The 19,811-nt window shown below is 41.4% G+C and overlaps 1 protein-coding gene across 1 annotated transcript in view; it reads left to right on the top strand.

Annotated features, from left to right (window-relative positions):
* Window positions 1–482: 482 nt before the first annotated feature.
* tfec (transcription factor EC) overlaps window positions 483–19,811 on the top strand; it is a 41,105-nt gene continuing 21,776 nt past the window's right edge. Inside the window, exons 1-2 of the mRNA XM_061077834.1 lie at window positions 483–514; window positions 6,396–6,634. Of these exons, the coding sequence (XP_060933817.1) occupies window positions 6,413–6,634 (222 nt within the window). The 5' untranslated portion in view covers window positions 483–514; window positions 6,396–6,412. The remainder of the gene's footprint in view (window positions 515–6,395; window positions 6,635–19,811) is intronic.

The raw sequence follows: 19,811 nt of genomic DNA, 5'->3' as shown, positions 1-19,811 counted from the left end.
TGAAACTAGCAGCATTCAGGCCACACTTGAAGTCAAGCCTGTATTTTTTAGTATCGACCTTGAAAACAACATGAAAGTGTGAGTCCTGAGTGTCCAGTTGTCAGCTTAAGTGTCCAAAATTCTAAAATGATATACAACGGACTGTATTTCAAGGCTAAAGCCTATTTCTTCTTAACATTTAAAAACATTAAAATCCTTTTTACAAGCCCACAGATGATGCAATAGGATGACTTGCGAGAATCTGTTTATATATCTTTGTTTTGGTTATAGGGGCATGCAGTTTGCACGAAAGCTTCCCTTTGCACCCCGCTCTTACAGGGCGAGAAAAGAGGAAACACAACTTGCTTTAAATCTGGAGGCCTTTCACTGCCGCTTGGGCTTCAAGGAATGATTGAGCATCAGGAGGAGGCAGATCCAAGAGCAAGTTCATTTGAATAGCGTACTTTGAAACAGAACCAGACTTTTACTGTGCATGTAACAAGTGGACCTGACTTCTTTAACCTCCTATCTTCAGGTAAGTGAGAATATGAGATTTATTCTTTATCTGTCAAATACATTGAAGGTGTGCTATAATGTGACTGCTGCTATTGACTATAAGGGGCCATTCATAAGAAATTAAACAAGAAAATAGAGATTGAAAACAGATCTAGTTTACTAATACAAAAATATAAGTGTATATGTATATATATATATATAAATAAATATATATATTATATATATAAATATATGTATATATTTATAAATATGCATTGTTTTCTAACTGTCTAATTAAATACTTTCAATATAATGCAAAATTTGCAAAGGGAATGAAACTACTTTTCTCACAGTGGGACACATGCTATATTTGAGATTCTGGATAAGGAGATTTTGGACAAACATCTGTCATTTAGTGAATCTGAAATATTTTTGTTATTTTTCTTTTCCAGCATGATGTTCCAACACTATATATCAGTAGTTTTCCCAATCAATGCCATATCAATTTGCTAAGTTTATATTTGCATGTTTATTAAATGCACTTTAATAAAAGGTTGTTGCGTTTGGCTGTTCTCTAACGCAGATCATTAAGTTATATTTGTAATCGAGCACCACGCTGCATTAGCTGCCACTGAGCTGCACACGCCTCTTCCTGGAGTGGGCACATTGGGTTTGTGTTTGTTTTAAAGATCACAATGACACAGCAGGATAAAATCTCCAGAGTTCCTCATGGGGTACTTCCTCATTTTGAGTCACCTGATATTATTTATAAAATACTGAGGAAAAAAAACAAAACAACCCTGTGAACTTCTCCAATCTTGCATCACGGGAGAGCGGAGCGTGTGCAGGTTCAGAGATGGACGTGTGTAAAGGACGATGAGTCACAGCCATGATGACTAATACATATGATTTTCTACGGTTGTATAATGAGAGGATGGGGTGCAGAGCATGGTGCAGCGTGCAGCAGCTGGAAGTGTCCAGCGGGACTCTGACATTAAGGTTTGTGCACTGGGCACTTCGAGAGTTATGCAATGGGAAGAGATCTCGTGTGAGTCACGGCTCGACAGGATGTCATTTAACATCAGATGACAAACACATGCATGCAAACACGCATGCACACACACACATGCACACACCCACACATGCACACACACACACACGCACACACAGACGCATGCACACATGTATCTTTCAAGATGTTGAATGGGTGCCTACAACACCATCTTGTGGCCAATCTGGAGATAACATCTTCCATTTCCAGAGAAGTGCATTCATTTGTTACTTAATAATAATAATAATAATAGTAATAATCCAAATAAAAAAAACAATATATCAGTTTTAAGTATTTAGCATTCCCACTCCCCCCAGTCTGACGGAGGGATGTGTGTAAGACGCAGTGGGCAGGAAGAAGAATGTAAACACTGTCTGCTCCGAAGCCTGACTTCAAAGTCAGACGGTGGTAACGTCCTCTCAGCGGTGGCGTGCTCCCTTGACCAAGGAAAAGGGAAAAGTGAATGTTCATCCACGGTTCGATGGCCTCTTCCTGATAACTGCTCTTTGAAGTCACAGAGCAGATCTGATTGACTTGTGGAGTAGACGCACACGGATCCCGTTATATAGAATCTGTCTCGTCGTGACAACGCACAAAAAACACGTTGCATGTGTTTTCCGCAACATTTTAAACCAACTAATCGATTTTCCAGAGTTAGGGATAGTTTGTCGTGCTGTGCACAAGGGGGCCCATGTGCTGATACCTCTTTTTGTTTTGAAACACAAGCTGCTTTCAGAAATTCACTAAACTCTAGAGACCTAGTTTCATTCTCCACAGGGCTGTATGTGTGAACACAAAATCCCCGAGTGGGTTTGACGATTCATCAAACACGTGACAATGAGCAGAGAGTCTCTTGCTGCGTTGTGCACGAGTGAAAGGAAAATTCCGCAAAAACTCCAGACCAAAATTCTGGCCATGTCATGTCTGAAAGTGGCTAAAATGACACATACTTCAACTTCTTCTTCTTTGGCCAAAACACTGATCTGAAACGGGTCCGGAGGAACCGACGTCCAAGTACAGTGCGATCAGTGAGGTCGGGTCAGACCAGCGGAGCGTTCAGTGACAGCACGTAAATCGCCTTTTCAGCGCAGACAATTTGGTCGCACAGTGTGAGGTCGGATTTAACAACGTTTGTAAAGTCGCACAGTGTTGGTCCAGCTCCAGTGATGACCTCAGCTCCTCACACACAGACACACACACACACACTGAAAGCTCTCTGGGATAATGACCTTGTGTGAGGGGTGTCAGGTGTTCGGAGGAGACTTGTGGTGTGATCGGTGATAGAGACTGGATCTCCTGTGTGTCTCCTGTGTGTCTGAGCTCTTCATCATTATCTGGGCTCACTGACTCATGTCTTGAGCCTAGGCAGCAAAAAGCTCTCGCGGCGGCCTTGTTCCCGACGCGCCGGGGAGCGACAATGAGAGAGAATTAGCGGCGAAGAAAGTAAAAAGAGCAAATAAAATAGGTGCCTCAAGACATGACGGCCCAGCAACAAAGTCCACTGTGGGTGAGAGGGAGAGCGAGAGGCAGAGGAGAAAGAAGAGGGGAGAGAGAGAGGCCCTGATGAAAATAAATAGTGGAGCTCACAGGGAGGCAGGGTTGAGCGGATTGGAGGTGATGATGAGTGGAGAGCTGTACAAAGTGGTACATCTATGGGAGAGCTTTTAATGAGGCGAACGTCAGTGTGTGTGTGTGTGTGTGAGTGTGTTTTCTCATCTGTGACACAGACACTCAGAAAGTCCTCACCAATGATACTCTCAACTTCCTGTCTCTGTGTGGGTGGCAGACATACAGACGGACGCACACACACACACACAAACCCGATAGACAGACATAGACAGACACACAGACACGTATTCACAGACACATACACAAAGAAAGACAGACAGACACATACATGGACAGAAGGACAAACAAACACACATGCACGTACACACACACATATCGACAGACAGACAGACAAACACTTACTGACTGACACACACGGCCACACAAAGACAGACACACACAGAGAGACATAGACAGACACACACACAGACGACAGGACAGACAAAAAGACACACACACACACACACGCATAGAGACCCACACATACAGAGACAGGCAGATGTGGTCTGATGCCTTCACACCTGTACGAAGTTGGTGCTAAGTGACCTAAGTAATGTAAGACCATCACAGGTGGCTCATAGCTTGGTAGAAATCGAAAAGTAAAGACAGATAAATCAATGGAAACAGAAATAAACACATTTATATGCATAATGCTGCAAAAACACAACTAAACAAAGTATAGACAACAACACAGCGTCACTGTGGTGAAGGGATGTTGAGGTAATTGTCAAGAAAAAGCTTAAAGCAAAAAGATAAATGCAGACAAAAACAGTTACTGCACGTGTTATTTGAATGTACTATCAAAAACAAGGTAAAATCCCTCTATTTAAAACCTTTAATTTAAGTAACTCAAGTTAAGACGTCTAAATTCCCTCGCCAGAGAGGATTTGAATTGGCTAAATGACATTTGGAAGGCATCTGCCTCTTCCAGTGCTGCCAACAGTGGATTAACATTCCTCACTTATAACACTTTCACACAAAATCCCCTGTGTACGACGTGAGATAATGAACACAGGTTCAGGTTGCCATCTGCGTTTAACTGTTCACACCAGACGGTTACCTAGACGTAAACCAAGGCAAACTGAAAGGCTTTACACTGGAGATGATAAATAACAGGTAGTTAAACATATAGTTATTTTAAAAGCCCCTTTTTGTTAATTATACCAGTGTCCAGACTGTTTTTTTTAACTGAAGTTGTTTTCAGTTTTCCACAAGCCAGTCATGTCAGATACTGTAAGTTTGATCCTCTTTGTGGACACTGGTCTTATTATCCCAATCAGAGACAATTAGGTCAAGATGTCTTATGTCCCCCAAACATTAGAAAAACTTAATGTCATTACGATGACAGCTACAAAAAAAAAGGAAAATCAGCAACAATAATCACATTCAGCTTCCAGCCGCTATAATCAGACGGATTAGTGTCTGAACTGATGCATTTCATAAAAAGATAATTTGGAAGTAAATATTGCAGTTACAGATATAACGTGCAACAACCCTAAATTAAAAAATGTCTATATAAAGACTAGACATAATGTACTTTCATCATATAGTCTTTACCAGTAACCTTTTAATTGTTAAATTGAAAGACCCCTAGAGGCCAAAGCTACATATCGATTGCTTAAGTTCAGACGTGTGAAAATCAAATATAATCCTTGAAGGTGAGTATTTCTTATGTCTGATACATTAACTAAATACATTGTAAGGTTTGTGATGGTGCAGGGATAAACTGGATGACAGGGGTCTGGCATTTTACCAAATCCCATAAAACCCTCCTCTTGTGTCTAACCAATCAGTTGTTATTTAAGGAAGATGCCTTGCTCATGGGCTGACAGAGAAGCTCACAAATAACAAGACAAAGACTCAGGGGTAAACCCACACAAACAATCCAGTTGTTCCAATTGACAATTCTTGCAGGAATGCAGCTAGGTGGACATAACCCTGTCTCTACATCGACAAACCGGGGCTCTGGTGAAATGTGCAGCGGAGGAATTCTGCACTGTTGGTGACAGAATAAAGGCAATTAAACACTGTTTGCACCGTGCTTAGACAGCCTGGCAGCCATGTGCCTTGCCAATTAACCTCACACATAGGGGAAGGAGGAAAAAAGAAGAGAGAGGGGCAGAAACTACGACACCGAGATTATAATCACACACGTTCTCCTCTTTCTTGCTTTTTTTTATACCTACCCTCTTTTCGTGTTCAACCACTTCTGTGTGTCCTATTTCGCATGTACTCTCCATTAGTACACCAGTGACAGTGACAGCTAATTTGCACTCAAGCATTGTAACTTCGATGTGAAGTACTTACTTTCATACTTGCGTCCTTGGCTTCCCCCTGGGACCATCGGCCATTGATGACTTCTCGCCATCTAATGCAGCTCCAGGCAACTTTCTTCTGGAAATTGGATTAATCTTTTCCCCCCAAGTTCTCCAACCTGACAGCAGACAGCGAGGCTACCTGGAGAAAGTACCAACAAAAAAGAGGAATTAATGGCTCAGTCAGTGTAGATAATATACTTCTTTGGTTATCCATTGATGGTGAATACACCAGTTTAGCCGTCTTTATGAACTCTGGATAATTTACAGACAATAAGTTCTGCACATTATCCGAGGTTTTTTCCTTTCACAAATAAAGAATGTAGCAGGACATTGTCTGGATTCAAAACATGGAATGATGTTGAGCATGCAGGAGGGAGGACATTTTGTAGTTTGACACTGACGTTGCTCATTATCTGCCAAAGCTCTCAAATCTCGCTGTCTTTCTAAGTTGACATTTCCTTTGGTATCTTTGACGTGTATGACACAAGTTTTTTATCCAAAGGTATCCAAGTTTTGCATCTGTTAGAAACATCGTCAGCTCGCCCACTCGCCCATAAACTGCCATTATCCTTTTCAAGTAACATGGACAAGCCACCCTGTGATAAATGTTTACTAATGTGGTTTGAATCTTTCAATGTTCCCGATGTTTCCGCTTGTGTTTAATGAAAACTGGTCAGCCACCAAAATTAGCAACCGGAAACTATGGCAACCGTTGCAATACACTGCGGGACACAGTTATTACCGATGAACATCCGGGCAAACACACACAAACACATACTGACATGCAACTCCCTTCTGCCCTCTCCTTTCCCTTTCCTTAATCAGATATCCACTGAGAAATTAAAGAGTAAATCTTGATTTAATAAAGATAATATAACAATTTCATTACATAATTGGTTAACTTACTAATTAATTGATATTTCCTTTTTTTTTTTTGCTTACAGTTTTGGGTTGTAAGAAAATGTTCCACTCGTGGTCCGGTCCAAACAACCAGTGGGAGATTAGTCCGAGAGATGGCGGACAGCGTTTGTACAACTCAGCACCATATCCACAGATCTGGCCTCAGCTCCGTGACCCTCATCCCGGCAGCGCCACTCGCCAATCTCCAACCCAGTATGCTTACGGTGGAGGCTACGAGAGACCACAGTCCCGTGCCTGGCGTCAATCTCAAAACACATGGAAGGTAGGTCTAGACACAACAGACTATCATGGTCACACCTCATCAGACTGTTGAACGCAAACCTATAAATAAGGATCAAATATTGGTGGTTCAATCATGCATTGGCACAGCATTTCATTTTGCTAGATGCTTTAATGTGCATGCTATCATGCCTACAATACCAATATTGACATTAGCGTTAATGCTTATCACATTTTCCCTACCTTAAAATGTGTGACTGCATGCTAACATGTGCAAAAACAACCAAAAAGCACAGCTGATGCTAACATTTTTTTTTAATAAATATTTAATCATGAATTCATATTAAAAAGATAGAAATTCTAAACTAATGAGATGACTACTTAAAGGAACAAGTTTTGACCATTCATCCACAGGTCAACATGAGTGGCATCAAGTTTTCAATTGAGTATCTGAGATAGTCCACTGAAATTCAGAAAATATCAACATCATGGTGGGAAAGCCAAGGGAGGTCAAGTGGCCATGGCTAAAAATGACCACATATAACAGGAACATTTGATTTCAGCTATTTACTCTATATTATACGACAAAAAAAGAAGCATTTCATATCATTTGTTTCAGGGTTTGGCGTAAATAGAAAGGTCTCCATCTGTGTTATATTCAAATATTAGTTTACATTTTCATGTATGCTTAAAAACCTAAGAAATCAAAGCAGAATGCTGCAAGCGCACTGTTGTGAGGCTCATTGAACTCCCTTTGTTCCCCTCAATCTCCCCCGTTACATGTATATGGTGATCACACAAAGAGCTGCCGCCACAACATAAACAACTAACACCTCTGGTTTAACAGACCCACCATCAATGTGGTTTTTTCCCTTCTTCTTGTCCACATGCAGCCCACTAATAGCCCATACATCATCACAGGTAATTACTGAGCTTTCAGGTTAGAAAAATATAATATGTTAACAGCATTGTCACGTTTAATGACGGAGCCCAATCACATGGGTCCGCTTTCATAAATGTGAAACCCAGTCAGGTCGTAAAGCCAGCAGGCCTCCTCAGGTGAACCTCCTCCGGTCATCAACATCAATGGCACATTCTAGTCTATTCATGACTGCTGTCAGGAGGCCTGTGAGAAAACTACAACAGGTAAAATCCAGGGAATTTGCCTTTCTACACATGCACAACGGAGCAGGAGGGTTCTCTGCACAGACGCGATTACAACTGCATCAAATCCGTCCCGTTATTCAAGTGAGAGTTGGAGCAGCTGGGTGCAGCAGACAGAGGCAGGAAGTGACATATACGCCGCTGCGTAGATCACGTGATCACGTTTACTTCACCCCGACACCGTCATCAGCTCTTATCACCACAAACTCTCTTGACATCTTCCCCGTGTCTTGTACTTTTCACTTTTCACTGGGAGATATTGGTTTCGTTTTTGTTTTGGCGTCTGGCGCTGGTTAGAATCGTCATCGACCCTGCTCTGTGCTCTGTGCTCACAACGACTTCTCCTAGATTTCTGCGGACTTTATACGAGGAGGTTAGGCGGATAAAGTCCCTAGAAACTAATAATGAAATTGGGATCTGATCACAAATGTTGCAAACACTGGCAACATTTGTCTTATTATAGTACCAGCCTAAATGTGGGTATATTGTTGTTGTTCATTTGAATAAACTTTGTGTTAGGGGTCATTTCTTTGAAATCCTGTCTCTGGGGTTCGTAGCATCATTGTCCAGGCAACTAAAAAGACCCACACACACAATATGCTGACAGATCACTGAGCCATAACAAGCCGCTGCAATTACTGTCTGCCATTCGAGATGGGCATACCGTTGTGTGCTCTTGTACATAGATTGCACAGCTATTGCAGACCTCATGTGGGATTTTGAAAAATGACATCTATTTTCCTGCATTGCTTTGATGCAAAAGTGAGACTGAATCTTGTATGATTGAAATACGTCTGGGCTATTGTGAGAAAAGCCAAATTACTCCCAGATCGGCTATCTCCTCGGCTTGGGGAAGGGAGCTTTGGGAAGGGGAGATATGAATCAGACTAGTAGAGGAGGAGGAACAGAAAACATCCCTACATGAGATGGATGACTGACAGACTTCAAAGCATTGTTGCAGTATGTTTTTCACTTCTGTAGGAGGCCTTTCATGTGCTAAAGCTGTTCTTGTGTGTGATGTCTGTGTGTGCATTTAATACATACCTCAAGGTACATGCCCCCCCCAATACAAGAGTGGTTAGGTAGATGCAGGTGGAGGCGAGGAGGGGGTAAATTCCTTCTCTGACTTTCTGGCCCTCTATTTGACCTAATGTGATGAAAACCAATGGGTGCCCTCACATAGTCCATTTTACTTAGGAAACTTCCTAACTGAGTGAAATGACCCAGAAGTATTTCAGAGGCCGCCATAATAAGAGCTGTTCAAATTCTCCAAAGGATAAGGAAAGGAGCTTCAATGCTTCCTTGCTTATCGCCTTTGGCAAAGGAAACATCGGAGCATTCTTTATAAAAAGAGAAAAATGCCGACCCACAATTATTTGTGGCAGCAAAATTTAAAGCGACGATGCCTGATAGTTGCACCCACGTAAATAATGCTCACTAAAAGGATTTTTTTCTCCACGTATATTCCTCACAATATTATTTCAAGATTTCAGTTCAGTTTTATTTTCATTTTCACTTAAATCCCCTGTATTGTTATTTCCTGTGAGTAGGTAATGATTAAATGTTTCCTCTGTATGAACTGAAAACATCTTTTCTCAGGATGAGTCATTCTGTTTTGGACAGGAAACTTTATTATAACTGTCACAGAAAAAGGGTAAGTGGGAGCTGACTTTCCCTGCACCGTGGTTCTCCTTTCCTAACTCCTTACAGCTTCTCCTACACGTCTTTCCTTGACCTTTTGACGTATAAAGTCAGAGTCAAGGGAAGGTGGATGGGAAAGGAGATTATTTAAACTTTCAGAATTCACCCAGTGTTTCAAGATAAGGGTGAAATGGTCGGCTTTCTGTGGAGACTCCAAGGAAAATGTAGTTCTAGAGTTTGAAGGTTCAATGTGATAAAGTTTGCTTAAATGTACTCCCGAGGACGAAAGTGTGGATTCTGGTGGGTCCTGAAACTGATGTTAAGTTTGCGAGTAAATACCTAGACACCACAACTCAAGGTTTGTTTGTCTAATATCCGTGGCAGTGCCTGTGAGTCATGGTGGAAACAGAGACAAGCCTTTCAGTGTCCGCCAGCGAGTACAGCGTGTACTGTGACAATCAAAGACAAATGCGACGGTTTGACAAATGCATTCTGCCCATGAAATGTAATCTTGTTACGGAAAAACATAATTTTAAACCTTTAACTGTGAAGGCCCATATTTTTGGGCTGTGGAATTTTCGATGGTGGACTTCAAAGTGGGATCAAATTAGTGTCCCGCTTTGGAAAAAACTTTCTCAGTTCAAAGTGGTCAACAACTTTGAGAAAGAGGAGCTAATGTCGTTGCTCGTGCACAGGTGGAAATGGAAAGAGAGCTAAAAGACATACCTGGGAACAGAGTAAAGATTTAGTCGAGGCTGGTGTGAAGGAGGAGAGAAGAGGACAGAGGAGGAATGCATGAGCCGGGGAGGGAGAGCAAGGCAAGAAAAAAATAAGAGGAGGGTGTCAGAGCAGCAGGGACTCTGGCAGGCCAAAGCATGGGAGAGCAGCCGTGATTGGCTTGGACCACCCATCTGGACTGGCTGAGCGCCTGGGCTGGCTTGACTGCTGTTTGCCTGCCGGACTGGGTGCATGCATGGATGAAGTAATAGAAGTCATAGAGACAGAAGTCCTGTGTAATAATTCAGATAGATGGAACGCTGTGCCGGAAGCGTGAACATCACAGCTGAACTCTACATAGGTAACATAATGCAGTAAGGAAGCTACTGAATATTACTTTTTTTAAGCTGTTGGCATATAATCATATTTAAGTGTAAAGGAAGGAAACATAGTTTTATTATGTTCTAGAATCTTCTCCTATTTCAGTTAAGCACAGAAACACTCCGTTGGCTTGAAGAAGGCAAACATTCCACTCCTTATTAAGAAAATCAGCAATTAGAGAAGTTCTCGGAAATATTTAGGCCTTCCAAAACAACCTTAAATTCTCATGATAAAATAATAAAATAAAAGAGATGCAATCACTATGCAGACAAATAGATTATTGTGGCATACATCTGTTGGGGTGCATTTCTCCGGTTACTTCACAAAACTTCACTTTTGGCCAGAAGGGGAAATCATCACGTCGGATCCAACTGTCACTCAATGATTCAGCTGGACTCCAATTGCTAAATAACAACTTTCTCATTTGGCTAGGAAACCTCTACAGCCACTCTCCTCAAGGAGCAGCCATCTTTTGTCCTTGCACTCCCAAGCTATGGGACGGGAGTTGATGGCCTTTTTCCTTATTACATCCTTCTCCCATGACACTGTCAGCCCAACTAGAAATATTGTGCGATCTTCAGATGACCATAATACAGAACACCACCTCCAGCCTCCTTCCTATGTTGACCTCATCTCCCAGTTAACTGCAGATTGGGCCTTGGCCTTTTGGTTTAGAAAGTCCTTGCTTAATACAGTGACCTCCTTCTAGTCCCTTGAATGGCCACTGCAGCAGTCATGGAGAAGTCTGTGTCTAAAGCCAAAGACACTAGGGCAGTCGGCCATATTTCAACAGCCAAATCCTAATTTTACCAAGAAGTTTGGAGTTATCTATCTTCTTCAGCCATTCATAAGTCTGCTTCAAAGCATTGTTGACGTTGGCTGCAGCCCTCAGTGATGCATTAAATCACTTCCCGAACCATTTCATCGGGTTTGAAGGATGGGACGACTTCCCTCTTAACTCGGACAAAGGACTTGTTGTTAACTTTGTACCCTTTATCATCATGCTCCTGGACTGTTGGGCCCAGAAGGAGCATACTGGACCAAGTGTCTGCGTGGTCCATGGGTTCCAATATCAATTTTGCATTCTCGACACAGTTTTTATTTCGATGTTGTCCATAAGTTAGTGCAGGCTGGACTCCAATTGAAGAGCCTTGGGTAACATTTTCTGCAACTGATATTAGCAGGTTCATACTCATAATAAATAGGATAAGGAAGATGTTGCACCCTGTTGGAAGGACCATCTAGAGGTCCTGCCAGTTGGCCATGTATCAAATAGACATTTGCACTAGTGTTTGCGTGCTTGGATTGACCCATAAGCAAAATATTTGGTTGAACAGTTTCTATGTCATCAAGTGTGCTTATGGGGCCTGGTCTAATCCATAGTTTTAATCAGCGACAATGGACATATTATTCCTTTATTAATCAGAATAGCATATTTATACACCTTTGCAACTCCCTTAGGATGTTAGAAAGATAGGTGTCATTTTTTTTTTTTTACATGATTGGTTGGTTAAGAGTAATTTTCACAGAGCATTTTCCCCTGACCCCTTTTGTTATGAAAGGGTTATCTAAGACACTAATAGGATTAGACAGAATTGCCCTCTTAAAGCTTCACGTTTGATTCTTTAGTGTCTCACACTGGACATAACTCCATCCCAACAACACACACATACACACTCAGACATCAGCACCCCTCCAGCTCACCCCTGACCTCTTCGTACGCTGAATTGTTCTCGCAAAAGCAGAGATCAGACTGTCCCGATAATTGACACACAGAACAAAAACACAGACCACTTCTGGATAAAACATATCATAATCCCTCAAGGTGGGGGTGCCGGGGGGGGTTTCAAGGCCACCAAGATTGCTATTCACGGCATCCAGAGTCGTGGAGAGACCTCCGGGAAAGACATTGTGAGGTGTTGGTATGAGACGTGGTATGACACTCCTGGGAAGAATGGTGATTAGTAACGAAGAGGATTGACTTCGCTCGAGGACATTTGTCACCATCTGGTAATGCGTTTGGAAACTGATTAATGATCTCGACATGCTCCTCGTGGTTGTGAGCCAGTAAAGATGCTGCATTTGACGGAAACAAGCTTGTTTTTGCAGCCATTTAAACTGTTATTGTTCTTTTGTGAGGACACATGAAGACATTTCTGCAGATGTAAACAGTGATAGATCCATTCTCAACAACGTGTTGTGTGGCCTTGAGCGTCCAACAACCTATTTGGTTGACACTGGTAATATGGATTAATGGATTCTTAGTAATATTATGCAATATAATCTACTAGATATTAGGTTCATATAACTAAAACAGCAGACATAGTGGCAAAATGTTGATCCTTAAATAGACCGTTGGCAATGTAGTTCTTCTGCTTTCGGTAAAAATATTAAAGTTTTGTGATCTTGTCCAATACTGAATATAATAGTATATATATAATAAACTTAAATTTTGACCTTAACCAGGAAAACACTGACTACACAGAATCGTGTCAAAAGGAGGCCCATCTTATCCGCATGTTTTCCTTTTAGATTGGTATGGATGCTGCGTTAATATCTAAACACAATGAAAGGATGATGGTAATCTGTCTAAATTAATTTGGGCATTCATTTTATATACTGGATGGCCTCACCTCAGGAGCCTGTCTGGGGCATTGGATTGGCCCTAATTGTAAATTTAGATTGAGAAGTTGATTGCAGATTTGACATTAGAACTTATATATTTTGTAATTACATCAGAATGTTTCTTTTGTTCTGTTCTTGAAGGCGTTTAATGTCACATCTGTGCTCTGGCTAACCTCCTGCTTCTACTTTCCACTTTCTATCGCTCTGTTCTTTCTCGGAACTCAGCTCTTCAACCCCACATTAACTTATTGCAGCGTCTGTATGCACAGCGCATTCAGTTGCATCCCCTCTTTGCACAAAGATTAAAACTAAAATTACACTCCTAATGTGTCATATATAGGCGAATGGTATAGGAGTTCAAGTGATTAGGTTTTGTGTGAATGAGATCAAGCTGTAAAGCAATCAGTGACATGGCTAGAGGACCATTTGTCCCTGTGTATTAAGAGACAATGACTGTTGGTAATTATCTTAACAACACAGGCCTGATCAGGCCCCTAGACTCTCCCCCACTCTTATCGAAACCCTCTCTATTTACATTCACGCCTTCCTTCCCTTCTACCACCATCCCCAGAGTGGGTTTGTATTTGACCATGATTTAATGCATCCATGTAGTTACACTAGTTAAATATAATTTCAGACAAAGAATGGTAATGGCTAAGTATGGTTGTACAGTCTGAACAATGTGGTGAACATGAAGATCAAATTAAAATTGTATGAGCTCTCTTATTCAAGTGCAAATGTTCCATAACCACGCTCGAGTGGAATATTTGAAAAAATGTATTACAACATCAATACACATATTTCTCTGATATATATATATTGATAAATGTATCAATATATATATAGATAAGTGTGGCCACCCGACTTATATTCAGGTTTAAGTCGGGTTCGGTCTACTTGATAGTTTTTACATCACCGCCTGAAGTCATGGGAAACATCAGGTTGGGACAGAAGCAGCATGATATGATCTAAATGTCATGATATGATCCCCAAGAAAGTTGAAGAACACTTTGAGACTTTCTCTCAACTCATTTACATTCACTGTGTCCTGAAGTGGATTTAGTGCTTATCTCAACATGTTTATTAGCATTTATACCTGCAACCGTTTGGTTCAGTGATGCCCTCTTCCCCCCCTTGGGCCACATTTCCTCTGCTAATGCCATCAGGGCTGATACCCATGCACCTAGCACAGCCATTCATTCAACCGCTCAACCCTGGGCGTCACCGGGGCCCCTGCATACTCCATAGCCTTTATAAGATTAATGCAATGGATGGAGCAGGTGTCTGCCAAAATTCCATTCCTATTTAAACCTCCAGGCCCATACCAGCAAGCCTAATCCTTTTAGGCCTAATTGAGTGAAGCCGACAGTCTTTTTCAGTTAAACTAAGTTTACACACTAATAGGATTCAAAAGGGGGCAAAATAAGTACAATGTGTGGAGAGTAGTAGTGAGTAGTTTGTGTGTGTGTGTGGCTGCATAGGGAAGTGGACAGGGTGCAACTGGGAGAGAGGGTAAACAGGGACTGTGTGTTGGGACCAGTGGAGGCTCCCTGCTGGGATTGAGGAACTGTGTTTGAGAAAGAGGGAGTGAGTGGGCTGGGGGTCTCCCCGGAGGCTAGATAAGCTCAAAGGGGGGAACAAGAACAACATAATTGGTATTCGGGAACCCCTAGTGTGTTTGTGTGTGTCTGCATGTGTGTGTGTTTGTGATCCAGGTGTAATAAACTGTGCACTGTATGAGGAAACCTGGTGCGTATCCTTGGATATTTAAATCAAGACAGAAACAAAGAGTGTGTGTGAGTTTGAGAGGGGATTTAGATATTATTGCTGTCATGAAAATACAATGTCACATCACAGGAAACACTAATATAACCATGTTCTGGCAAAGTGGCAAAGGAAATGATCACCGAAAAATGATGTGGTTTAAAAGCATTAGCGGAATGTATCCCAGTCGAGCAAACATTCGTTTGAATGTCAGCACGTGCAGCGGATTTTGGAAAGTCAATCATATATCATAGAGGTAATGTGATTTCTGTCATTGTTAAACAAGGGGATGCAGCTCAGGAAAAGGGTTTTAACTTTTTTTTACAACTTGTATTAAGCAGCAGATATAAAACATAGATAAGCGGTGGGAACTTTGACTTCTTATGAGACTTAAAAAAGCCAAATCAACACTTTCAGTCTTTCAGATATCTACACTTCCATCAAAAACTTCCTGGTAAGAAAGAGAGCACATGATACAATCTATTTAAACTTCCTTAAGTCGCAAGACAGTAGGAAATGCCAGGCTGGGCCTTGAAAAGGAATCAAAGAGCTTGTCCCCTCATTGAATCCTTGTTTTTGGCTTGTGGCTACTACGTGATCTTATCAAAGCCCTTTGTCAATGTCCCAGCCCCTTTGTTCCCCCGCTGAAAGACAAGATGAGCAGTTGTGATGGGCAAACCCCCCCCCCACACACACACAGACAGCAAATTATCAGGAGGTCAGAGTGGGACACAGTGTTTAGCCAGTGGCGTCAGGGACACAGACATGGCCCAAGGACCTAACCTTTCAGGGCTGCCCGTAGCAAGAGGTGCTTCGTGGGACTCCCCTTTGAAGAAAACACTTCACAGAAGGGGTTAGCGTAGAGTTTAGGCTTTCAGTGATCTTACAAGGCCGATGTCTTGAAAGACAAATTGACAACAAAGGCACTGAAGGGACAACTTACATCTAACAGGAGGTGATAGAGCAGATGTAATCTAGGTGCTTTTATGGCACCAAGTTAACAGATTAATGATGAGTTTATTATTATATGAGACAGATTTCTCACCCAGAGGTGTTAGATTTGACTCCTCTTTTTTTTTTATAACTTAAACTGATACCTATTTGTAACATTTTACTCATTTGATTATTCAATCAGACTTTATTTATTAAGTTTTTTTTCTAGTGAAAGTTGCAAAGTGCTTAACAATACTGTTAAAATATAACAGCTGAATGCAACAAAACATACAGCAATACAATGAACAATCAAATAAATAGATAAAACACAAATCTAATAAAAAAAGGTCTAAATTCCAAATAAAATAGATTAAACTAAGTTAAATTAAATTAAATTGGATTAAGAAAATGCTAAGAAAAAGGTAGAACGTAAAGTAAAACTCTTTTTCTGCATTCACGAAGAGATAGAACTGATACTGAAGCGTCATTTAAAAACAAAACAAAAAAAACAACGTAATAATCCCAAATCAGTGAATTCTATTTTATCTGTTCATATAGACAGGATTTCCTCCGTGGTTTTTACAGCGTAGTTTGCTGACGTCTGCTTTGAGAGACCTTTAAAAACAATACATTGGTTATGCGACCCTCCACATTCACGCCTCAGATAATGGGACTTATCAGTGGACAGATAATTAAGCTATTATATCCTGTCAATTCTCCTAATCAGGTTAAAGGGCTGCTACCGTTATAGATGTCTCCAATTCACATCACATTTCACCTCTAGTGGCAGCAGCAGACTGCACAAGACAAAACTGAGACAAGACGAACATATACTGTGTATGTACCTAAATGTGACAGCTATATGTTGCTTTTCATATACTCTCGTGTTTGTAAAAAAAAAAAAACTTCAAGAAATGATGATGTGAGTCATCTTCTTCCTAAAATGCAGTTTCCAATGGTTGAAAAAGTGGCTGATAATGCAGAGGAACACACTTTTCAAGAGTCACATCAGCTTTGGAAACAAGACGACTTTGAGTATAGGCTTGTCTATGTGACTAACATTAAGTAAGCTAGCTGCAGGCTGTGGCTTCATAATTACTATAACACAACAGTGGCATCAATCTTCGCTTTCAATCTTTTATCAAGTATGTGGCGTGCAAGAAACTGTGTTGGGTTCCTTGCTAGTTAATCAAGTTGCATCGGCCCCCCACAGGTTTGAGTCCTCTCACAGTGGTTGCAGGCCTGATTCCGACCGGCCCTTTGCTGCTTGTCTTCCCTCTTTCTCTCTCCCCCGATTTCATGCATATATTTTCCTATCAATAAAGGCAAAATGCCCTAAGAACTATCTTAAAACGTGGTATTACAACACCTTGTGATTGGTAAGTACACTCTAGGAAGTATTAAACTATGTCTCAAATCTGTGGCGGCATCCTTTGGGGGCTACATTTTTAAAAACTGATTGCGAGCTGTCACATTTTGACGGCTCTTTCAAATGAGTCCTTCGATCCCAGAGAAACAAAGGCTCCAACAAGTGGATCCTTTCCAGCCCAACAGATCCCAGAATTCATTGTGCTTCAGTGAGGACTTGCTGTCACGGTCTACCTGCCCCGCGAAGGATGTGGTCTTCGTGGTCGGGGGAGACCGCGTCCTCCGAAGGATGCAGCCCCTAAACTGAGACACAGCTTGAGTAGCATCATTGCAGCATTTGAGCGCTGAGCGAGACACAGCATGAAAAAACTGCACGGCTGAGTGTGAGAAGATGATTCTTGATGTAAAGATAATCATAGCGTAAGAATGCAGTCTGATCAGAGAGAGATCATCTGCAGTTTAACCTCAGAGAAACCTTACTGTCCAGAGTCTCGCTAAAATACCCACGATCCCTGTCAAAATGTGTGTGTGTGTGACTAATAGTGAGAGATCCCACTAATTGAGACTGAACCACGAAGAGTCAGAATGGGTGGGGGAGAGATAGAGCTTAACGCAATGATAGAACAGAGAGAAGGAGGGGGGGAAAAAAATCAAAGAATTGGAATAATTGGCATAATTCAAGGTGGCTGGGCACAGTCAGGGGGAGTGTCAGTGTCGGGCGAATCTTTTGCCATCCTCAAAGAGAGACGGTCTGCACAATTAGCCACACGAACCCTGACCCCGCTCAGAATAATTAATGAATAACAGAGGGGATAAAGACAAAAGGCGCGGAGCGGTCTGGTTGAGTGGCGAGCGAGGGTAATACATCAAAGAATGCCGTTAATTGGCCCTGTGGCTTTCATTCTTTGCCCTATTTCTTTCAATTCATTGACTCAAAATAATGGGTTCAGGGTCATTATCAACAGGTCGTAAGCCCTGGGAGTGCCAAAATTCAACAGGAGAGTCGGGGATGTGTGCGCAAGTGGGTGTGTGCGCTCGCCGATGCATGTGTACAAAAATGTGTGTAATGGCTTAGCCTTTTTTTGCCTGCACCCCCCCAAAGTCCTGACGACATCAATTCCACACGGGGGAAAGCCAGACTGGTGCTGGGATGAGAGCGACAGGACACAACTCTTAAGGTTGTTTTTTTTTGTTTCGAGTTGTGCAAGAGTTTAGACGTACATCTTTCACTGCATCTGTTATGCAACAGGTGTCATCACGATGCTGGAATATAACTGGTACGGACAGGTAAGTGCAACTAATGCCGTAGAGTAAACAGTGGAAATGTCTGCCGGTGTAAACGGGTGTAGTGAATGTCTGCAGGGTGGCTTAGGTCAAGTAAGAATATTGCAAAGTGCAATAGAACTGTACGACTTGCACTGATGTATGATGCACTGCACACAATGTAACTTAATCACATTATTTTCAAATGCCTCTGACTGAACTTCAATTTTATTAGTTCAAATCAAATTTTCAAACAATACGCTCGTGTCATGTGCCTGCTCTTTATCTTTGTCCTGAATGCTTCAGAGAAAGAGCGTCCTTGTTTCAGATTCTGTGCCAGCGCTGGGACAGTTAAGACTCAGTAAAAGATAAGGGAGGCCCCTTAAGTCGTATTTCAAGTTGGATAATGTGCATTTAAATGGAGGCAGACTTCAGAGTGGTACTCAGAAAAAAACTGAATCACAGCACTGAAAGTGTTGCCTGTGTGGGTGCAAACTCTTGAAAATTATGTAGTAAGTGCAGTATAATAATAATAATAATAATACATATTTTTTCCAAAATGTTGGGTTTATTTAATTGAAAATTCAATATGATTATGTCAGAAAATATTTGAACAATGTCCAGTATAAACCATGTATATCCAAATTAGGTGATGAGCAGCTATACAATTTTGAAATAAACTACAGCTATTGTACCAGTTTAGTCTGAGCATGTATGTATGTATGGTTTGTGTAACTGCAATTATAGCAATATGGAAAAATAATGCTTGACATTGTGTTGGAATTTCACAAAACAAATCAGACTGCTGAAACCATACACATGGCGAAAACTTTGAGAACTTTAAGTTAACATTGTTTGTGGGCTTTTGTTGACTCTTGATGAATCAAAGAGAGAAATGCATCATAATTTCATTGACTCTATAGTCTGTCTTACTTTGGGCATTGGTTTAAAATTTCGAATGAGATGTAATTTTCTGTAAAACAGCACATAAGGTGGATCCATATATTTATGATACAACTCTTGAACAAACTCAGACCTAAGTAAAAAGTATGATTCACCACGGGGTCACATCAGGGCGCCTGTCTCTCACTTTATCTGTCTGTGGCTCTCGTGCCCTTGTCTTTCTGTCTGTCTTTTGTCTCATAAATCTCATTTGCTGATATCTGTCAAAGCCAAAGAGTGCAGATTTGGAGCGAAAACCTCTGGTCATGTGAAATTACTCGGCCTCACGTACAGAACCAGACACACCATGAAAGAGCGAGGGCAAAGGAGGGAGCGGATAACTTAATTACCATAACTTTGTCATCTCACCACACGTGATTTTGTTAGAAATACCTCGCCGCTTGTTACACACGCTGAAGTAT

This window comes from Limanda limanda, chromosome 1 (assembly GCF_963576545.1).
Source record: "Limanda limanda chromosome 1, fLimLim1.1, whole genome shotgun sequence".
In the NCBI taxonomy this organism is placed as follows: Eukaryota; Metazoa; Chordata; class Actinopteri; order Pleuronectiformes; family Pleuronectidae; genus Limanda; species Limanda limanda.
The sequence above is the reverse complement of the archived record's forward strand: the minus strand, read 5'-3'. Positions and strand labels throughout refer to the sequence as shown.